Raw genomic sequence first — 24,184 nt, 5'->3', positions numbered from 1 at the left:
TGTTGGGTAGACTGAGGGGACTGAAGGCTGGTAAATCCCCAGGGCCTGATGGTTTGCATTGCATGGTACTCAATCAGGTAGCTCCAATGTTCTATAGATTTAGGATCCATTCCTGTGGATTGGAGCATAGTTAATGTTATCCCACTATTTAAGAAAGGAGGGAGCGAGAAAGCAGGGAATTATAGACTGGTTAGCTGACACCAGTGGTGGGGAAGTTGCTGGAATCAATTATAAAAGATGAAATAGCAGAACATTTGGAAAGCAGTAACAGGATTTGTCCAAGTCAGCATGTATTTACAAAGGGGAAATCATGCTTGACTAATCTTTTGGAATTTTTTGAGGATGTAACTATGAAAATGGACAAGGAGAGCCAGTGGATGTAGTGATGTAGTGTACCTGGACTTTCAGAAAGCCTTTGATAAGGTCCTACACAGGAGATTGGTGGGCAAAATTAGAGCACGTGGTATTAGAGGTAGGGTACTGACATGGATACAAAATTGGTTGTAAGACGGGAAACAAAGAGTAGGGATTAGTGCGTCTCTTTCAGAATGGCAGGCAGTGACTAGTGGGTTATCGCAAGGTTCAGTGCTGGGACCGCAGCTATTTACAATGTACATTAATGAATTAGATGAAAGGATTGAAAGTAGCATTAGCAAATTTGCAGATTACACAAAGCTGGATGGCAGTGTGAAATATAAGGAGGATGTTATGAGAATGCAGGGTGACTTGGACAGGTTGGGAAAGTGAGCAGATGCATGGCAGATGCAATTTAATGTGGATAAATGGGAGGTTTTCCACTTTGGTGGCAAGAATAGAAAGGCAGATTAGTATCTGAAGGTGTCAAATTAGGAAAAAGGAAAGTTTAACAAGATCTAGGTGTCCTTGTTCATCAGTCGCTGAAAGTAAGCATACAGCAGGCAGTGATGAAAGCTAATGGCATTTGGCCTTCACAACAAGGGGAGTTGAGTATAGGAGCAAAGAGGATTTTCTGCAGTTGTACAGGGCCCTGGTGAGACCACACCTGGATTATTGTGTACAGTCTTCGTCTCCAAATTTGAGAGAATTTCTTGCTATTGAGGGAATGCAGCATAGGTTTACGAGGTTAATTCCCGGAATGGGGGGACTGTCATATGTTGAAAGATTGGTGCGACTGGGCTTGTATTCACTGGAATTTAGAAGGATGAGAGGTGATCTGATTGAAACATAGGGATTGAACATACTAGAGGCAGGAAACATGTTCCAGATGCTGGGGGAGTCCAGAACCAGAGGCCACAGTTTAAGAATAAGGGGCAGGCCATTTAGAACAGAGTTGAGGAAAAAACTTTTTCACCCAGAGTTGTGGATTTGTGGAATGCTCTGCCTCAGAAGGCAGTGGAGGCCAATCCTCTGGATGCTGTCAAGGAAGAGTTAGATCGAGCTCTTAAAGATAACAAAGTCAAGGGATATGGGGAGAAGGCAGCAACGGCATAGTGTCTGTGGATGATCAGCCATGATCACAGTCAATGGCAGTGCTGGGTCAAAGGGCCAAATGACCTACTCCATCAGCTATTATCTATTGTCATAATGTGGGAGGATCTGCCTATCAACTGCAAATTGCCCTAGGGTGATAGAATTGTCAAAAATGTGAAGAGAATAGGTAACAGGGAAAATTATTGGAGAGTAAGATTGCTCTGAGAGCTGGCAAGCATTCAGTGGGCTGAATTGCCTCCTACTGTGACATCTGAAAATGTGGAACGTGGGCATGTCTTAAATATATTTCATGAGGTAGCCCCAAATGCTTCTTGTGGCAAAGAGCACCAGAGATTTACTGCTCTCTGGGAAAACCAGTTTCTTTTCATTTCCATCCCAAATCAACTCCTTCAGATCTTGAGGCTATGTTGTCCAGTTCTAGTCCCACCTTGTGGAGCTCGTCGAAAGAACCAAAGACTTGTTGATCCAAACCAAGGCTTTTATTAGCAAAGGACAGGAGCTCTCCACAGGTGGCCGACCAGACCGGAATGATCCGACCTGGCTAGGGACACAACCCTTTAAGGACCAGACAGTAGGCATGGCTTAGCTCTCAGCCAATCGCTGTAAGCACGGTCATTACACTCTAGATACTGTGACTATATACATTGGTGATAGGTCTGTACTATCACACACCTACCAGTGGAAACAAATTTCCTGCATTAATCTTGTCTATCCTTTCCATAATTTTATATGTTCCTGTAAGATTCCCTCCCAATCTTCTGAGTTACAACTTGTATACTCACATGTGATTCAATCTCTCCTCATCAGCTAACACCCTCACCCCTGGAATCAAACTGATAAACCTCCTCTGCACTGCCTCCAAAACTAGTACATACTTTTCTGAAATAGGGAGACCAGAACTGCACACAATACTCCAGGTACAGCCTCACCAGTTCCCTGTACAGTTGTACCAGAACCTTCCTGCTCTTAAATTCAATCCCTCCAGCAATGAAGGTCAACATTCCATTTGCCTTCTTAATTACCTGTTGCGCTTGATTCAAACATTTTGTGATTCAAACATGTCCTCTGCGTAACAACATGCTGCAATCTTGCATGTTTTAAATAATCTGATTTCCCACTTTCCCTTCCAAAATGGATGGCCTCACATTTAACAAAATTCTACTCCATCTGCCATATCCTTGTTTCAGAAAGATTATCACAGCTGCATTCTACAAGTCTTCCTCAAAATTACTCTGAACAACTTGATTTGCACAAGTTAAAGTCTCTCATGACAACTCCATTCTGACATGCATCAGATGTTTCTTGGTTTATTGTCTGTGCCACTGTAATATAATTATTTGCTGGCCTATAGACAATGCCATCCGATTTCCCTTTAATTTTCATAATCGCTACCCAATGGGTTTCAACATTCTCCTCCTTAGATCTTATGTTGTTTCTCACTATCACCATAATTTTATCCTTAATTACCATCACGTCCCTTTCCTTCCTGTCCATCTTTTCATATTACATGATACTATTGGAATATCTGGGCGGCACGATTGGCACAGCAGTTAGTGCAACACTTTTACAGTGCCAGTGATTGGGACCAGGATTTGAATCCTGTGCAGTCTGTAAAGAGTTTGCACGTTCTTCCCATTTCTCTATGGGTTTTCCCCAGGGGCTCCGGTTTCCTCCCATGTTCAAAAGTATGCCAGGAGTTGTATGTCAATTGGTTGTAATTGGATGGCAAGGGTTTGTGGGCCAAAATGGCTTGTTTCCATGCTATATCTCTAAATTAGCAAAAAAATATAAATTTAATACTCAATTACCTACACCTGCAACATTTCTGTAATGACCATTATATCATTCCATTCTTTTCTAGCTTTTGCTTTGGTCTCTGCATTGATTCCCTCTGTCTTTCTGCATGGATTCCCATTACCCTGCAGTATTAGTTAAATCCTCCCCAACAACACTATCCCTGGGTCATGGATCCTGGTCTTCCTAGGTGCATACTTTCCCTACCTCCCAGAACTGGTTCCAATGCCCCGGAATCTGAAACTCTCCCTCCTGCACCACAGGTAAATATTTATCCTAACTGTTCTTCTAGTCCTACTCTGACCAGCACATAGCATAGGTAGTAATATTTAGATTATTACCCTTGAAATCCTACTGTTTAAATGGTCTTTTGGCTCTGTCAATAGAGCTTGTATGACCTTATTCTGCTTTACTTTTAAAAAAAAAGCTACATCATTGGTCCCTAAATACACGACAACCAGCTGTTCACCCTTTCCTTTTAGAATGCCCTGCAGCCACTCCAAGACATCTCCAATCCTTGCACCTGGAATGTGGCCACAGAACCTCCTGTCTATTTCTCTTACTGTGGAATCCCCTCCTACTGCAACTCTTTCCTGCCCTCCCGTGCAGCAGAGCCATTCATAGTGCCATAATTTTGGTTACTGTTGCCTTCTCCTGATGAATATCCAAAGTAGTACCATTTTGGAAGGAGGTGACTATCTTCCTGCCACTGCTCTACTTGTTATTCACCCATTGTAGAGCTCGTCAAAAGAATCAAAGACTTGTTGATCCAAACCAAGGCTTTTATTAGCAAAAGACAGGAGCTCTTCACAGGTGGCCGACCAGTCCGGAATGATCCGACCTGGCTAGGGATATAACCCTTTAAGGCCCAGACAGTAGGCGTGGCTAAGCTCTCAGCCAATCGCTGTAAGCACAGTCATTATACTCTAGATACTGTAACTATATACATTGGTGATAGGTCTGTACTATCACACCCATGCCCTATCTTTCCTTAGGCCCTTAAACTGCACTGTGGCCAACTCACTTATGTGTCATTCAATGCATTCTCAGCATCACAAATGCTCTAAAGTGCAACTTTGTTATTTTACTCACACTCAGCTTACTTGCATTATTGGACAAGCATTCTCCTTTACAATATTCTTTTGAAAGTGATAGAATGCTAAGAATTAGTGTTCACAATCTCACCAAAACCCAAAGTACTCAAAGATAAAAGTTGTGCCAACAATGGTGAAATTTCATAAATATACTTTGAAATAACAAATTGTTGAGATTTTCATCAGTCTGTGCTCTCTCCAGAAGAGTTCACAATTCCCACCTTGGCCTCATTAGCTATCTCAGAGCTAACACAAAAGTGAGTGAAACCAAATCTACTTGGACCTCAAGCCACTGCTTCAGAAGAAGGAAAAAAAAAACACCCAAATACAGCATGTTCTGAGGAATTATTTATATTTGATGGAATACAGTTGTTTTTGCTTTATCAGGGTAGTACAACATTTTGGGAAGAAAACCTAACAAGAAATATTTATTTTACACAGAAAGTGCCCCATCAAATGTGATACATCCTCCAATGGAAAGCAAACAAATGGGTAAGATGTTATTTAATTTGGTATAAAAGTTAATAATTAATTTTGATGCACAAATGATCAGACAGCAATGATTCTAACTCAATTCTTAACAACCATTACTGTGAAATAAATCAACACCCAAGTTTTTTTTTAATTGTATTGCACATCTCAATAAATAATTCAATCAATAATATGCACTGGATATATTCAATAAATTGTTATATTTATTTTATCATTAGGATGTTGTCATACACTTGTACAAACTACTTTTCCAACAATTTTAAAAATTATTTTTCCAGGCAGTGACATCTTTATCTGTTGAATGCAAGATTATCCCAACAGCCTTTTCTTACTTTCAATGATCATATTTATAAAAGAAATTTGTTTTTATTATTGCCATAAATAGGTTGTATTATTTAAATCTAGCATTTGTCCTGGCAACAAAGTGCTTTTCATAAACCTTCCTATTATTTTTAATCACCTTATTTCAATTTTAAAATGTTGCAATAACCAAACACATTAAGTGCTTTCAGCCATCAAGTGTCGACACAAATTTATAAAGGGTATATAATGGCTGATCATTCTTCATAGAAAGTGACTATAGAATTTTGTGGTTGGCAAAGAAAAAAAAAGCAGGAAAGTTCATTTTCAATGGAATATTTGTCCATGGTGAAAATCAAGGTTACTACCAACAGACACCCTGTTGAAAAGGGGACTGCTCAAGAAGTGAAAACAAAATGATCACAGACTCTGAGTGCTTCGCATGCCTGACACAGAAATTAGAAACTGATCAAACAGTTGGAAATCAAAATTTTTTATAACTCTGCACCCATCAATACTTGACAAGCTAAGATGAGATAGTTTCCCCCTCCTCCAGTAAACTAACTAGCTTACGTGGGTGGGCTTTTCTCAGTATCTGATACACTTCAAGGAATCTGCAAGAACCATGAAAAATCAACTGCAATTGTATTCACAAAAAGGTTTTTGTGGGTCTTCTGCTTTGGATAATTTAGAGAATCCCTATGGAAGTTCACTCTCTTCAGTGTTCCATTATCCTCCTAACCAATCACAAAGTGTAAATTGTGTATCAGTGATTTTTTACATGTTGCAAATCAAGGTAAACATCTCCAGTGATTTGACCTCATCTAGCCATGCTGATGCAATGGCCAAGAAAGCACAGCAGCATCTCTATCTCCTCAGAAAGCTGAGGAAATTTTGGCATGTCCGCCCAAGATAAATGAATCCCAAAATAGTAAAATTACATTGCCTTTGCTCCGTAGCAACTGACCTTTCTCAGTCACACTGCACTTTTGAACTGTGTCTTACAACAGCAACAATTGCAAAATCATCCTATCACTGCATCACCTTCAAACAAATGACGATAAACTTGAAACTGAACTTTATTCTCTGGAGTGCTTGTTTACAAAGTCATGAGGGCATGTATAAAGTGGAGGTCAGAGGCATTTCCACAGAGTAAGGGATTTTAAAACAGTGCATAGGTTAAAGGAACAAGGGAAAGGTTTAAAGGAGAATGGAAGGTCACCTTTTTCCCTCCTAGATGGTAGTACAAGAAATGAACTGCCAAAGGAAGTGGTAGAGGTGGATACAATTATAAAGTTTAAAAGACATTTAAACAGGTACAAGAATATGAATAATTAAGATGGATATGGGCTGAATGCAGGTGCTGCTCAGGTAGGAAACTTGGCCAGCATGAACAAGTTGTACTGAAGGGCTTGTTTCAGAGCTGTGTAACTTCATGTTTCTAATAGCTGTGATTGATGGGTAAATACAACACTCTTGAACACCCTCCCATACTCATTTATTTTAATAAAGTACATCTTACTCAATTACCTTACCTGCTCAATCTGGCTTTGTGATCAAATATGGATATCTCTCCTGACACCTCATTTCCCTTCTGCCTGTCATAGTTAACGACAGGCACAATTTTTTTTAAAAAAACATTTACTAAATGTAAAAGAAGATGATCAGAACAATCTTGGCTCTTTGAAAAATAATAAATTGTATTTTAAATTGAAATAAGAAAGAAAAAAAAAAAAAATCACAATTCTGAGGAAGAACTACCCTATATTTCAGTATACAAGTCGAGTCGTGAAACCCAAAAAATCTTTCGGGGGAAAAAAAGAAGTCGACTTATACGCCAGATATACTTTTGAGACCTTAAATTCAGCTCAAAATCCAATCCATGCTGATTTGGTGTTAATTCAACCCATGAGAAACCAACTCGACATACAAGTCAATCCTTGAAAAGCAAACCAAAACTGACTGTGACAGATTTTCATTGAGATTTTTATTGAAAACAACAGGACAATTAATACCTTTCGATATCAATATCATTATCTGAAAATAACACATTTAGAACCCTGCAAAATCGCTCTTGCTATCATTGTCTGAGCCAAAGATGGCAGCAAGCACATCCATACTCTCACTGTTGAAACAGTCATCAGGTCCTAGTCTATACCTGATGAGACAGTTTCAGCTTCATCATCAATGTCCCACAATAAATCATCTTCTGTGCCATCAATTGCTCAAGAGATACTACACTTCTTAAACAATTTTATCAGTTTCTACTTTAACTTTGTCCCATGTCTCGAGCACAAAGTTACACAGCACATCAAGCAATGCAGGACAAATTGCCCCCTCCCCTTTTGTAAATGACATTTCTGCACTTGACATCCATGTATTCCATTCCATGCGCACATGGTCTTTGAATGGGTTGTTCAAGCAGACATCAAAAGGTTGCAATATAGATGTCAAACCATCTGAGATAACCACCATATGAGTATTATGTAGCACTAATCTATTTTTAATCTTCTCAGTGAAGTGGCTACATAAATTGTCTGTCTATACATATTGTCTATCCATAGTTTTACATTATTTTCATCCATCCATCCTTTTTCATTGAAATGTACAAAAATACCTTCAGGAAATTTTATTTTTTGCTTAATTTTGTGTTTGAAAATTAGCATGGATTTTAACTTCGTCCCGTCGGCCATGCACAATAACACCACGGTAAACCTGGTCCTTTCATGATCTGTATTTCTGGTCTGCACAGATTTAACACCTTTCTGTTCCATCCACTGTTCTATTGCCTATCATGTTGAAATTCATGGGGGTTTAATTGTTGTCCATAACTCTGATATTTGCAAATGCAAAATGATGTTTCTACCAGTTAATTATAATAAACTGGTGAAAACATAACTTTATGATCAGGATCTTTTGATAGTTTCTGTGCAATTTTGTTGTAATACCAGATTTTTCCTGTTTATGAAATGGTTGCATCAGCCAACAGTAGCCTCAAAATCTTATTGATACAACTTTGCCCACTGCAGTGCTAATGTTCTTATTTTATTTCGGGTGACTATAGGCACTTTTACACTTTTTCCTGAAATTTTCTGCTCTTCTAAAAATGTTAAGATGGAATTTATTATGTAAATTCCATCCTGTAATTTTTCCGCTGGGACCCCTACACATTTTTACGGAGCGGCTGCAGTGTAAAATGACCACAGCCGCTCCATAAGAAACAGTCCTAATTAATACGGCATTTCCCCCTCTGACAAACTCTACAACACAGGAAGGAAGGCTGTGTAAAAGTGCCCGAAAAGTGTCCCTGTGTAGACGATCATATCAGGACACACCAGAGGTAAGTATGCTAATAATTCCAAAGTTTCTGTGTAAAAATGCCACATTTTGCAATCTTGTTTCTGTTCATGTACCCATTCTTCAATGTGATTATCAAACTCTGACCAAGAGTGATTCCTGTTCTCAACAAGCATTGCCTTTTTGGTATTTTTCTTAAAGTGTCTTCTTTCTTCCTCCAATCTCTTACCAACTTCTCATATATATCAATTTTGTTTTTCTTGCAGCAGCGAAGTGTTGGTTTTCTTGGCCATTTCCATTACTTTCAACTTAAAACTCACCTCATACTTTGGTTGCAAGTTGCGTTGGGTCAATGGATCCTCCACGATAACAATCACTTCCAGCCAACAACCAGCAGATCAACCCACACATTCTTTGGGGGTCAACATATATGTCAGTCAGCGAAACATCTCCGGCATCATGATCTTTTGGGGGGTCGACTTGTACACCAGTCAATGGGGCACCTCAGGCAGCCAGAAAACGGAGGTTGAATTATACACTGGATATACCATAAAACCCTTAAAATAAGGCTAAAAATGCATGTCTACTTATACGCCAAAATATACGGTATTTGTATTGAGTATTTGCTGCAGAGGAAGACGGCAGCAATGCCAGCCATTCCAAGGAAACTGACATTGAATCAAAACAGTCTTGCTGAATTAATACAAGAAACATAACAATGAAGACTGACAAACATTCAAGACCAAATTTATCACCCAGATATTTTAAGGAACTTCGTGGGAAACTTGCAGTTGCCCTAACTTTCAAAGTCCTTCATTTCAGGAATTGTTCATCCACTTTGCAAAATGCACATGGTTTCATGCTATTTTGGAAAAAGTGTGAACAGAGAAACAAAAAATCATAGACCAGAAGTCTTATGGTTAAGATGTTAGTGAGATCCACAATGAAGGATACATTGACTAAACACATTGAAAATATGTTGTTAATGAGAAATCCAGCTTAAATTTTTAAAGAATAAGGATTAGCTGACAAAATTCCATGAAATATTTTGAAGATATATTTAAAGAAGTAGATAGGATGATGTCCACGATTGTTACTCTGTGGGCTTCATGAAGAGGCAATGATTGTTAAAATCTTTCTAAAGATAGTGTGAATTAAAATTGAATCTTCTGAAATTAAAGACATGGAAGGAAGCTGAGAATCAAGAGAAAGCAGTATAATGTTGCATTTTTTAAAATTTGTTCCATTATTTTTCATAAATTAGGTGATGGGGAGGGGGTGGAGAGAGACAAGTATTAGCGTATGGTAATAAAAATGTGGACAGATAGAAGCATAAAATTACAGAGATTGAATTAACAGGCAGAACTGTGGCAAATAGACTTCAGTATAGCAAATATGAGGTCATCCAATTGGAGTGTAGCATGGAATTAGCAGAATCTGTACTCCAAAGATTAAATTTCAAATTTGTGCTGTATTCATTGGAATTTCAGTTTGGGGTAGCATGATCAAAGTTTTCAAGATATTAAGTAGAACTGATATAGTGGAGATTTACTATTTCTGTTGTTTTTGGACTCGAAAGATTTTTGGCTAAAAGCCATAGTTGTTTCCCGGCTGTCTCTATAATCAAGAGTTATAGAAGTTTTGAAACTTTCTTCCATAAATGGCACTCGATGCCTAGTTAATGTTTACTTAGCTAGGTTCAGTCCTTTAAAAAGTATTTTTATATCTTGCAAACACATCCTTGTCTAATACATTTTTAAAAGAGAACCATATGTAAATGAGAATTAAACAAAAAGTAATCATTATTATCAGAAATACTATATATTTAAAGAAATGTACCTTTCAATGAATAATATTACCGTAGAGAATAGAACAATACTTTTTAGACACAAACCAGAAGTCAAATAAATCTTCCAGATCATTTTCTCACCCACTAGGGGGCTCTTACCACTTTGTTCAGTGCTTGTAACTTCTCAGTCATGACCCTTGTATTTTTTATGATGATTTAAATCTCTCTACTTCATCCACAATGTGCTCTGTTATGCCAGTCACAGACCATATAGTGAGCTGATTTCCAGCCTTCCAATTGTGCCTTAAAGGTCATTTGACACATCTGTGATCAAGGAGAGAGTTGCCTCTGCCAGTAATCCCTCTTCCCCTGTGGGGACCATATCTATACTAACAAAACCTATGCTTTGCTTCATGGCTGAAATGAAGGCAGTAAGGTGGCTTAATGCATAACAGTCAGGTACTAGTCAATTCATCTTAATAGAAGATTACTTCCTTGCACTCTGATTTTGTGGTCAGTGTGGGAATCTAAGGCAGGTTGTAGTCTATGCAGTGGTGTGCTCTTTTCTTTCCAAAATAAATATAATCAGGACACAGTTTCCCAAACATTCATTGTGCCAACAATTCAATACATTCTCCTAAACTATATCAACACCAACTACATTTTCTCCTTTAATCATGCATCCATAAAGTGCTTAAATAGCATTTACACAAAGCCCAGCCCCCATTGACGAGTGATGACACGATCATAGACTGTAATCCTTTTTCACAGCATCTTTTCAGTGGCTGTCCTAGGAATCAGTGCATCATTCATCACATGCTCCGTTGCCGACGAACATTTGCTTGTGTTCATCTTCTTATTGATACACTATCAATAACACCAAAAGACTGGAGTTGCTAGACGACAGGCTTTTTATTACCATAAGTCCAGACACATCTCCTGCTACTGGCCCGATTCCAGGATTTGTACTGAAGGAGGGACTTGGGCATAATTACGTTTATTGGGGAATTCCAGGGGAGGAATTACAGAGAGGAGGTGGGCCAGTCAGACATGGAGATACAGTACCAATGCCATAACAGCATCACAGTGGTATCAGTGTCTCAGGGAATGCAGTAGTGCCAGCTGTGGCACAGCTGCCAGTTCCTGGTCGATTTGGAGAATGTCAGCAGTTGGTGTATCTGGTGACTGGGGAGGGGCAGGTGGGGCGGGGGTCAAGGCACTGGGAGTCGGCCGTAGTGATCAGAGCAGCTGGTGCATGGGGTAGGGTGCCCGGATATGTAGTGGTTAATAGTGGTGGCAGGTCCTTCTGAGTCAATTGCGGTCTCAGGATCTCCTGCACACACCAGGTCTCAGACAGAAAGTGTCTTTGTGCCCATCTGGATACGCTATGTAGATGTATTGGGAATTGGCATGAAGGAGGTGGACTTTCTTGACCAGTGGCTTGGTCTTATGGCCGTGCACATGCCTCTGGAGCAGGGCTGGTTCTGGGAATGTCAACAAAGATGGTAGCATTGTCCCTGATGTGGGCTTCCTGGGGAAGAAAAACATTTGTTCATGTGGCGTGGTGTTAGTGACTGAACACAGGAGGGATCTAATCGCATGGAGCATTTTGGGGAGGACCTTCTGCCAATTGGAGATGGGTAGGCCTCTTAAGTTCAAGACTAGGAGGACTGCCTTCTAAATGGTGGCATTCTCCCATTTCACCTGGCCGTTCCCTTGGGGATTTAGTGGGCAGTGTATGGAAAAAGGGAATTGGGAGTATTCATCAATAACGTTGAGGAAGTACAGGTTTCAGTTGAAGGAGGGCAGAAGTCCCTTGAAATCCATGCTCAGGCATCAAGGGGGCGGGTGGTCTTGATTAGGTATGACGTGCAGGCTTTTAGAAGCATGGCTTCCACTCAGTACAGACCCAGCAGTTTCTGGTCAGTGTCCTGATATCGTCAGTGGAATAGGGATTGTTTCTGGCCTGACGAGTGAAAAAGCCTGCTCACTCCAGGTTGATAGAGGTCATCATGGATTGCGAACTGGGACTTGTCACCCAGGACAAGGCATCTGAAGGATTGATGAGCTTCCCAGGCTGGTACAAGGTGTCATAGATAGAAGTGGAAAGTTCTTTTCTCCACCTCAGAATCTTATCATTTTTTATTTTTACCCCGCTGCTTATCACTAAACATAAAAGCAACTGCACTTTTGTCAGTCAGCAGGGTAAATCATTTGCTGGTCAAATAGTGCCTCCAGTGTCACATTCCCTCAACGATTGCCTGGGCCTCCTTCTCAATAGAGGAGAGCCAGACTTCAGGGCTGTGGAGGGTGCGGGAGTAAAACACCATGGGGCTGCCCGCTTGGTTAAGGGCAGTAAAAAAAATTATGGTAATAAAATTGATATGCTATGAATAACACCAAAAGACTGGAGTTACTCGACGACAGGCTTTTATTTACCACAAGACTGGACACATGCTCATGTTGCGACCCGATTCCAGGATTCATACTGAGCACAGGACTTGGGCATAATCACCTTTACTGGGGAATTCCAGGGGGAGGAGTTACAGGGAGGAGGTGAGGCAGCTATACACAAATACAGTACCAATGACATAACAGCATCACAGTGGGACCACTGCACTTAGTCTATCTTAAACTTGTTGGTCTTCCAGAGTAAAATCCAACTTTCACCGAATGGATGATCTTCTAGCAGTGGTTGATTTGTCTAAGGTTACGCCCCTGAAGTTCCTTTTTATTCGAGGCTTGAGTAAGCTCCCAATGCTTGACCTTGAGATTATCAGTACTAACCTGAATGCTTTTTTTCTACTTTTAGTTGTTACAGACAGAGATTACCAAAATTCAGTGGGGGTGTTATATTTTTTTCTCCCAGAGGATTTTCCACAGATGTTTCTCCAGTCATATATTTATCCATGTAAAAGAGCTCAGAACCGACAAGTGACGTAGCCAAATAAACTAACTGAGTACAATTAATGAGCAGTGTTCAGGCCATTGGGCTCTTGTGTAGCTTTATCAGGGGGCTATAAAAGGAGAACTGTTGGTATAGCCAAAGAGGCAAAATTTAAAATCATACTTACTGGAATGTGGAGCTAAGAGGAGAAGACTACTTCATTCCCTTCACAATTTCCTTTAGAGTCAAAGAGCACAAAAAACCCTTCAGCCCATTATCAAGCACATATATTTACTTGACTTTTTGACTTTGGCTTGGCTTCGCGGATGAAGATTAATGGAGGGGTAATGTCCACGTCAGCTGCAGGCTCGTTTGTGGCTGACAAGTCCGATGCGGGACAGGCAGACACAGTTGCAGCGGTTGCAAGGGAAAATTGGTTGGTTGGGGTTGGGTGTTGGGCTTTTCCTCCTTTGTCTTTTGACAGTGAGGTGGGCTCTGTGGTCTTCTTCAAAGGAGGTTGCTCCCCGCCGAACTGTGAGGCACCAAGATGCACGGTTTGAGGCGATATCAGCCCACTAGTGATGGTCAATGTGGCAGGCACCAAGAGATTTCTTTAGGCAGTCCTTGTACCTCTTCTTTGGTGCACCTCTGTCTTGGTGGCCAGTGGAGAGCTCGCCATATAACACGATCTTGGGAAGGCGATGGTCCTCCATTCTGGAGTTGTGACCTACCCAGCGCAGTTGGATCTTCAGCAGCATGGATTTGATGCTGTCAGCCTCTGCCACCTCGAATACTTCGATGTTGGTGATGAAGTCGCTCCAATGAATGTTGAGGATGGAATGGAGACAACACTGGTGGAAGCGTTCTAGGAGCCGTAGGTGATGCCTACGTATAATGTAAGATTATATTTACTAATCTTACAGTAATCCCATTTTATTCTCCCCAAATTCTAATCAACAACCCCAGATTCTATCACTGGCTAACCTACATCTTTGTGGTAATGTGGGAAGAAAACTAGGACGTAAGGTGACACAGTTGGCATAGCTACTAGCCCCACTGGGGTTTGAATCCCATGCTGTCTGCAAGGAGTTTGAACATACTCCCCATGCTGCATGTGTTTTCCCCGGGGCTCGTTTCCTTCCACCATTTAAATCGTACAGGGGGTGTAGCTTAATGGGTTTTAAATTGGGTGGCAAGGACTCGTGGGCTGAAATGGCCTGTTACCATGCTGTATGTCTAAATATAAACTAAAAAAAAAGCACTTGAAGATCTTAAAATGAGACCCCATTTGTCCTTTTAACATGACTTACATGATCCCATCAGATTATTCTGAAGTGGAATTGTCTGCTATATCCTAGTTCATCAGCTTCTTTAAATTGTCATCATTAAAAGAGATTTATCTTGCAACTCAATCCTATTTGTTAATGCTAAACATGAATTTTAACAGGCAGAAAATTATGCACCATCATTGCTAGTTGATTCAGTGCTAAAGCTGGCAATGCATTTCTAAGTCATGTTTACTTACTTTTTATGGAAGCTTGCATTGACTTCTGTGCTTCCTTTATATTGGCTGTACATTTAAAAATTTCAGGTTGTTCAGATGTCATCAAATGCATTGAATAAATGCAAAACCTTCTTTATCTCCCCTCTCCTGATCCTATCCAAATACACCATTCTTCCCAGTGACTTCTTTAGTTTCTGTGATGGAGCATCCAAAACTCGTCTTTGTTAATGTACTACCTGCCTGTACATACCTGGTGGGAATTTTCATCTTATTGGCATTGGCCCAGTATTAGGAATGCTTCTAGTCCACCTGCTCCAGCACAGAATCCGCAGCTGTATTCCTATACAAAGCATTCTTTCCCTGATGCCTTATGATGATAAGAAAAATTCAATGCTAGAATTAGTACATTGGCAATAATCCCATGAGATACACAGACTGCCAGCAGAAATACTTCTGGGGTATAAAAGAGGCACTATGTTAAAATAAGAATGACCAAGTTTGAGAATTTCTGCATTTGAATTTAATGCAATTAGAAGACAACAGAGGAAACAAGTGATGATGTGCGCAGCTGAAAGTCTATGTACTTTATGATGAAGAGGCCATGGGCTTGGAAGCTCACTTCAACTATTCAGCCTTCAGCACTGAGATTGAGAGAAATGGAAATAGTGGGTAGCTTCGTGGAGTTACGCAGCACAGAAACAGGCTCTTTTGATCGACTCATCCATATTGGTGAAGGTGCCCATCTCCGCCAATCCCATTTGCCTGTTTTTTTTGGGCGCACGTCCTTCTAAATCTCTCTTATTCATGTGCCAAATATCTTTTAAACATTATAATTATATCTGCCTCTACCACTTCCATTAGCAACTTATTCTGTACCCACTACCACTCAGTATGAAAAAGCATGCACCTCATAGCTCAACTTTTTTCCGCTCTCACCTTAAGTGATAGTGTTTGTGCCAGTTTTTAAGGATAATAACTTCCCAGATTTTAAATGGAGGAAGATTTTTTGCTGTAACTGCGCCCAAAATGTTTGGGCTGCACGCGTAGCTGAAGAATCTAACTCCCACTTGGAGTTTATTCAGAGAATTAACGACAGACACAGTTTCACCAAACCACACCCAAACTCTCTTTACAAAAAATGGAGTGGGCCATTTATAGAAATTTACGCAAGCTTGTCTTCAAGGCAAAACAGTCTCATGAGCCATTCAGTAGATTGATGGCTCCAGTGGAAACACCCATTCCTGGTGACTGTGGGCCACTCTGATTAGGGCATCCTAGCAATTTAACTTGTACAATCCTGGATGTTGGACAAATATAAAACAATTGGTAAGATTGAGAGAAGTGATATTGAGGTAAACTTGGGAGGTTTCAGGCCCACAGAGTAAACTGATCACACCGCTGTGCAAACCCACAACAAAATGAGGTGTGCAGTTCACAAAAGGCATTATAAATTATTGTTAGAATAATGAGATATCATAGGATAATTGTTCATCAATATTGATAAATGTTCATGAGCATGGAGTTTGACGTTAAATACTGAACCAGTTCTTGAAACTACAGTTTGTGTAGAATTTATTATTAATGACATCCAAAAATGTGGAACTTTTTTCACCACATTGCTGAAATATTGACAGAGCTTTGCAGGGATGCTTTGGGTATTTAAGGATTTGGATTTCATTGTAATCTCCTGTCATTTGTTGTCTTATGGAAAAAGTGTTCCACATGAACAAACCAGGGTGAAGTCGTTCAACCAGCTCACAGCAGCATATCTACTTCAAAAAAAGAAGGATCCGAGTGACATTTGTCCTTGGATATTGTTTTATGTCACAACTTTGGTTTCCGTCCCCTCCTCTCCCCCACTTTTTAGACTTTAAAACATTTAGCAAATATTTGGAAACAATTTCAGCTATGCAAATCCTGCACTCATTCCCAGCAAAGCAGGAGAATGGATTCAAACAAAGTTGCTGAATGTTTTGTTTTGATCTACTTATTTAATCTATTTATATTTTAGAGAAAAGAAGGGAATTTGGTGCAATTATATTTACCCAATTGTTAATGTTAAATTCTACCCAAATCAGATCTGAACATGCACATTTACTTTAAAGCATTGAATACGGACCAACAGATGCAGAAAGAAACTACATGCGTGTCAAACACGACATCCTGATTTTAAAATATATTTCCAGATTTTGCAGAAACCAAATTTCATTTTTTGTTCATGACAATAAATTCTGATTCTGAGATCTTCATCAATGCTGAGTTGCAATTCTTGTGTGTGTACCTTCACCAGGTACTGCATCACTTCTCACAGAGCATTAGAAATAAGCAATAAATCTTGCAGTAACAACCAAATCCCAGAAAATGAATAAATAAAAAAGTTCAGACTCAGTACTCATTAATAATTAGCTATTTTTATAATAATCGTTTTATAGTAGAGACTAGTGAGTCTGAGGAAAAGATGGGAGGTGAAAAGAATCAAAACAGTTTCTTCATCAGACAAAAAGTTATTAAGAAAATGAATTAAAATCAGATATCACCAAGATTAACTGCTATTTCATGAATAAACAAAAATTACAAAATTAGTGCTAGAAACAGAAGCATTAAGTACTTGCAAGTAACAAAACAGGGATTGTGACTGTTTAATGCTTTCAAAGTGATAGGTGTTCTGGAGCAATCAAATTAGTGAATTTTGTTGTAAGTTATAACTTGTACTTTCTGATGCACCATTATTTTGGTGCTTTATTAACTTATTTTTGTTGAAGGCACACTAAATGTTACACCCAGGTGTGAAAGATGAAAGTTTACTCCCTGAAAAGGGATGGAGTTACCAGCTCTGGCCGACAACCGACCACTGTGAAAACTGGTATCCTACCCTATTTTGATTTGAACATTTCTTATTTGTGAACCTCCAAGAGACATATTTCCTACTTTCGTTTAAAATTATGAAATGAAACAAGAAAAAATAAAACTTGCAAAGTCGAATTACCACACAACTATTACTTCAACGTTGTGAAATGAATTCATGTCATGGCACTTCGAGTAACCTAGAGCTCGATATTAAAGTAATAACGTTATGTAATCATAAGGCTCCCCACACTCTTCTATAATTTTTGGTTTACACAATCAGATTGCAGCATATCCAATTCAAACAAGACTGAAATATTTTAACTGAGTTTCACATCAGAGCAATTCAAAGCCAGTAGAGGATGGGAGAGGGGGAATCGTCCAGATGGGATGCTAATTAGAACCAACAATGGTGAAGTGGCTACTCTGTCTGCCACTTCGCAATGAGGAAAGTCGGCACTGTTCGTCTTTTTATATATTAAAGCACAAACGTGTACATGAACATTAAAAAACAACCTCAGCAAATAACAATGGAAGCATGTTTTAATATTTTGAAAATGCTGCAATTGCGTTCCTACTCATTGGGGTTGGGGTAACATTTTTAGGAAGGCAACATCGAGACAGATCACAAACAAAATGTAAAGAACACAAAACAGCATCATATATTCTAGGTGAGCGCCAGAAACACAGGCACATCCAAACGAGTAGCCGGCCAAAGAAAGGTGCAAAGAGAAAGATGGATATGTTGTGACGAGACAATAGAAGTGGTTTCCAATTTACGTTAACGATTACAAATCACTTTTGTAAAAATTTAGAAATTCACTTGCTTTAATAAGGAAATAAATTCCTCGAAATAATATTAGTCCCCCCCCCCCTTGGCCTGGTAGTTGAAACAAACCCATAGATGTTACATTAAAATCTTGAAAATACTCACTGACCTGCAGAAAAACCACGTCTCGAGATTACAGTCGGTAAAACACATTGCCGTCGCCGGCAGATCTTAGGCAGTGGCACTAGGACCCAGAGGGTCAGTCTCTTCTGCAGTAGGTGAAGCCCTGCCCATTCCTCTCATTCCGCTGTGAATGGAGCTGATTGTCGTTGGCTGGCGCTGCTCTCCGGCTGGAGCCTTTTCCCCTGCATCAGCCCCTCGGCTCAACTTGGTTCGTTCGCCGTTCTTTCTTTTCCCATTTGGAACTGGGGAAGGGAGGGCGTTGTAAAGACCGGGTCCAAACATCTTAAGTTCCTGCAAACTTTTGAGAAACGTAATTGTGGCACAGGCAGCTGGAGGCAAGCGCTTCGGCCGATATTATCCGCAGACTGGAGACGAAGGTTTGAGGAGTTTCCTGCGAGGATTGCGGGTCCCGTTGTTTTCTGTCCCAGCTGACGGGAATGGAATGGGATGGGATTGGGAGGGGGTGGGGTTGGGGGGCTGATGGATTGGGAAGGGGAATGGTCGGAGATGAGGGGGGGGGGGAGGAGATGGACTGAGAAGGGGAATGGATGGAGATGAGGAGGGGAGGGAGATTGACTGGGAAGGGGAATGGATGGAGATGAGGAGGGAAGGGAGATGGACTGGGAAGGGGAATGGATGGAGATGAGGGGAGGGAGATGGACTGGGAAGGGGAATGGATGGAGATGAGGAGGGAAGGGAGTTGGACTGGGAAGGGGAATGGATGGAGATGAGGGGAGGGAGATGGACTGGGAAGGGGAATGGATGGAGATGAGGAGGGAAGGGAGTTGGACTGGGAAGGGGAATGGATGGAGATGAGGGGAGGGAAATGGACTGGGAAGGGGAATGGATGGGGATGAGGGGAGGGAGATGAACTGGGAAGGGGAATGGATGGAGATGAGGAGGGGAGGGAGATGGACTGGGAAAGGGGAATGGACAAAGATGGGGAGGGACTGGGAAGGGGAATGGATGGAGATGAGGGGCAGGGAGATGGACTGGGAAAGGGGAATGGACGGAGATGAGGGGGAGATGGACTGGGAAGGGGAATGGATGGAGATGAGGGGGAGGAGATGGACTGGGAAGGGGAATGGATGGAGATGAGGAGGGTAGGGAGATGGACTGGGAAGGGGAATGGATGGAAATGAGGAGGGGAGGGAGATGGACTGGGAAGGGGAATGGATGGAGACGAGGGGGAGATGGACTGGGAAGGGGAATGGATGGAGACGAGGGGGAGATGGACTGGGAAGGGGAATGGACGGAGATGGGGGGTAGATGGACTGGGAAGGGGAATGGATGGAGATGAGGGGGGAGGAGATGGACTGGGAAGGGGAATGGATGGAGATGAGGAGGGGAGGGAGATGGACTGGGAAGGGGAATGGATGGAAATGAGGAGGGGAGGGAGATGGACTGGGAAGGGGAATGGATGGAGATGGGAGGGAGATGGACTGGGAAGGGGAATGGATGGAGATGAGGAGGTGAGGGAGATGGACTGGGAAAGGGGAATGGACAGAGATGGGGGAGGGACTGGGAAGGGGAATGGATGGAGATGAGAGGGAGATGGACTGGGAAGGGGAATGGACGGAGATGGGGGGTAGATGGACTGGGAAGGGGAGTGGATGGAGATGAGGGAGGGAGGAGATGGACTGGGAAGGGGAATGGATGGAGATGAGGGTGAGGGAGATGGACTGGGAAGGGGAATGGATGGAGATTGGGGGGGAGATGGACTGGGAAGGGGAATGGATGGAGATGAGGAGGGGAGGGAGATGGACTGGGAAAGGGGAATGGACAGAGATGGGGGGAGGGACTGGGAAGGGAAATGGATGGAGATGAGGGTGAGGGAGATGGACTGGGAAGGGGAATGGACGGTGATGGGGGAAGGAAGATGGACTGGGAAGGGGAATGGATGGAGAAGAGGGGGAGGAAAGGGAATGGACGGAGATGAGGGTGGAGATGGACTGGGAAGGGGGATGGATGGAGATGAGGGAGAAAGATGGACTGGGAAGGGGAATGGACAGAGATGGGGTAGGAAGATGGACAGGGTAGGGGAATGGACATAGCTGAGGGGGAAATGGACGGAGATGGGAAGGGGAAAATGGACTGGGAATGCGAATGGATGGGGTTGGGGGGAGGAAGGTGGACTGGGAAGGGGAATGGTCGGAGATTGGGGGTGGAAGATGGTGGACACGGTAGGGGAATGGACGGAGATTAGAAGGAAATGGACGGAGATGAAATAGGGGGGGGGGGATGGACTGGGAAGGGGAAATGGACAGAGATGGGATGGTGGGAGAGGGAGGCGTTGGACTCTGTCCCAAGCTGCCAGCGAGAGGGGAAGGCTGGGCGTCACTGGCGACGGATGAATGGACTGGGCTCACCTGGCGACACGTTGCCTGGTGGGCCGAGTCCCCTGCAAAGTGGTGAGTGGTTATGGGGAAGCGCCCGGCTTGGAGAGCAGATAGTTGGAGGATGCACTGTGTTCCTCACTGTTAAACTTTCCTCGGCGCACCACAAGGCCCAAAGAGACCACCAGTCAAGGTAGAATGTTAACATTTAAAATCGAATTAGTTGTGGTACTTTTTTTGGGAAGTTTTGACCTTGTGCGAGATTGTTTCTGTGGCAACTCCCCGAGGATTTGTTTCTCTACACAGACTGGAGATAACGTAGTGCGAGCAACACTGTAGATTCAATCTGAATCATTCGGCCACAACTGCTTACTTTTGTCCCCCAGTCACTTTATACGATGGGCTTTTTTTGTTTTGCTCAAGTCCAGCAGGTTGCATGGGTGACGTGGTGGTGGGGGGGGGGGGGGGGAGGAGGGGGGGAAATCTTGGGTATGCCCTGCACCATTCCCAATATAAGTGCCAGTCCTGACTTCTAGAAATTAGCCAGGCCTTGGTGTAAGGCCACTTCCCACCCCTGCCAATGCCTAAAGTAACAGTGGAGGTGACATGGAGACCGCAGTAAACTGGCTGGTAAAGTCACCACAGATGTTTGCAGGACGTTAATTGCATTGCGTTCCCTTGTCCATTCTGGCTGAACCTGGCTTTACAGCATCAGAGCTCTCTCTGCCTGTCTCTTTCACTCGGTCACAAAGACTGAGAACTTTGGCCTTTAACATAGCCACTGATGGACTAACCAAAAGCCTCCTCTTTTTGTCCAAGTCAGACTCTTCCAGTGGTCTTTGGCTCATTTCCCCAACACTTGGACAGGCAGCACCCAGCCTTGACCTATGTGGTTCCAAGTCATAATTAACCCCATTTTTAAACTCATCGACCAGGGGCATTGCCATTACTCTATCTCTAATCTATAATTCTGCAGAAATTCTGTATTTCTCTAATTGTGGTTTTCTACTTTCCACCTCAACATCCAGGCCCCAAACTCAAGATTCCCAGAAGTTCTTAACTCCCACTCATTAACCATTTCCCACCAACAGAGTAATAAACTGCCTTGCTGGGGAGTTGGTTTCCTGGTTTTAGCTTATACATTGTTTGTTCATGAGAGCCACCCACAACATTTTCCCCTCAGTCTTTACTAGATGGCTGTTGACTTTGCAATATCATCTAATTGAAGCTCTTGCCTCCTCACTTCCGAGTTGTACAAAATAATTTCACTTGGTGGGTGGGTTATCAATTCAAATGCACTTAAACATAGTTTGTGATGCAACAGTAATTTACTTTTACCCTTTCATCTACACTTCTCAAGTTACCATTGATAGATTCATAGCTTTGAATATTCTTGAAACTATTAAGTGTCATGTCAGTGCAATGTTAATTGTGCTGCTTCCATTCTTCATTTCATTTGTAGTTGTATGACCCTATTTTGATGCCCCATGTTACTAAACTAAAAGAATGCCTGTTTTAATGGTGGCGAGGTTCACTACCCATGAGCTATTTCTTGTCAGGAGCTCCTACTGAGCCAAGCTTTTCTCTATAACCCACCAATGTAGATACAATTACTTGCCAATTGCAACCTTTGCTAAAAGGTAATAAATAGTGTGGTCGAACTAAATCTGATTTGTTCATGTGACAGATTTCTAGGTACACCATGTCGAAAAACTCCGATTTGATTTTGGTCAGCTACTTGCCACATGGGGGTCACTCATTATGTAGATTTCAACCTCATCCTATCCCAATGATATGCTGGTGCCAGGCTTCAGCACTAATCCTACAGTATTTAATGGCATTACCATACTCCTATAGTAACAGTGAAAACATGGGGGAAACAATATCATCTGTTTTCAGTTCTGATGTTGTTTTCAGTTCTGATGTTGTCTTCAGTTCTGATGTTGTCTTCAAACTTGAATATGTCACTATGTTAAGATTATGTTTATAATATCAATAAAATGCAAGGAAAATATTCCACTTAACAAACTCATTTTTAAAATTATTTTTCACAGTACTTTATACTCAATAGGGAGAGAGTAAAGAGCACCAAGTTCAGATTGGTCCTCTTCACCATATTCTTTTAGGAAACAAATTCAAGTATATTTATCACCCAATTGCATCAGTGCAACCTGACAAAATAGCATTCTTTGGTCCATAGTGCAAAACAGTGCAAACACACATACAGACATAATGCACAGACAAATACTGTATGTGTTTGAATAACTATTATTCATAAACAGTGGGGACTCTGAGAGTTGTTTTAGCAGTTCATCAATCATTCAGTTCACTGCCTGTGGGAAGAACCTGTTCCTCAGCCTGGTGGTTCTGGCTCTAATACTTCTATTTCCTGATAAGAGAAGCTGGGAGGTGCTCTGTGTGGGGTGGTAGGGGTCCTCACAGATTTGGTGAGTCTTTTTTAAACAACGATCCTAGTAAATCACATTGATTTGAGGTTGGGGGTGGGGGGAAGGAGATCTCAGTGATCCTCTGTTGATTTTTTGGTCCTATGGCTTGACCTCCAATCTAAAGCTCTACAGCAACTGTACCATACTGTGATGTAGTCAGCCAGGATGGTCTCGATAGAACTCCAACAGAAAGTTGACAGAATGGTGGCCGATAGTGCAGTCGCTGTTGCACCTTCCTGACAAGTGAGGAGATTTTGTGTGTTCAGGTTAAGTTCATCTTAAGTGGACTCTAAGGAACTTGGTGGTCTTTACTCTCTCCACTAATGTGTAGTGGAGGCAGTTGTCCTGAAGTCCACAATCATCTCCTTTGTCTTGTCCACATTGAGACTCAGTTTGTTATTCTCGCACTATTTCAAGAAATTTTTCCACCTCTGTAGTGCAACTCATTTTTGTTGCTGATGTGGTCAAATACTGTTGAGACATTTACAAACTTGACGTTTCTATTTATTTCTCTTCATAATTGTTTTTGTTATTACTTCAGACCTTTATTTACAAGCCTTCCTATTTCCCTGGAAAGTGAAAATTAACCAGTTCTTACTCTTAACTTGCTCATTTTCAATTAACTCCATGGTTTTTTTGGTCTTTAGTACTCAAAACAAATTGGCTAGAACTAATCTATGAACTTTTAATGAAACAGTTGAAGAAAATTTGAGGATTGCTGTGTTGAGGATCAATTTTACAGATGTTAACTGTAAAATTTACATCTCTTCTTTGGCTTGGCTTCGCGGACGAAGATTTATGGAGGGGGTAAAAAGTCCACGTCAGCTGCAGGCTCGTTTGTGGCTGACAAGTCCGATGCGGGACAGGCAGACACGGTTGCAGCGGTTGCAGGGGAAAATTGGTTGGTTGGGGTTGGGTGTTGGGTTTTTCCTCCTTTGCCTTTTGTCAGTGAGGTTTAAACTGTTCATGTAAATACTT

At 41.7% G+C, this 24,184-nt stretch overlaps 1 protein-coding gene across 4 annotated transcripts in view; it reads left to right on the top strand.

The window, feature by feature from the left end:
• Positions 1–24,184, top strand: part of amotl1 (angiomotin like 1) — a 118,749-nt gene that overhangs the window by 4,696 nt on the left and 89,869 nt on the right. For 2 of the 4 annotated variants that reach the window (XM_069890803.1, XM_069890802.1), the window contains one exon: positions 4,800–4,850. In XM_069890803.1, the coding sequence (XP_069746904.1) occupies positions 4,832–4,850 (19 nt within the window). In that variant the 5' untranslated portion in view covers positions 4,800–4,831. Of the gene's footprint in view, positions 1–4,799; positions 4,851–18,532; positions 18,632–18,698; positions 18,801–24,184 lie in introns of those variants that run through there. The other 2 variants (XM_069890805.1, XM_069890806.1) reach the window with 2 other exon arrangements.

Source organism: Narcine bancroftii, chromosome 7, assembly GCF_036971445.1.
Source record: "Narcine bancroftii isolate sNarBan1 chromosome 7, sNarBan1.hap1, whole genome shotgun sequence".
Taxonomy (NCBI): domain Eukaryota; kingdom Metazoa; phylum Chordata; class Chondrichthyes; order Torpediniformes; family Narcinidae; genus Narcine; species Narcine bancroftii.
This window is presented reverse-complemented; position numbering and strand designations above follow the sequence as displayed.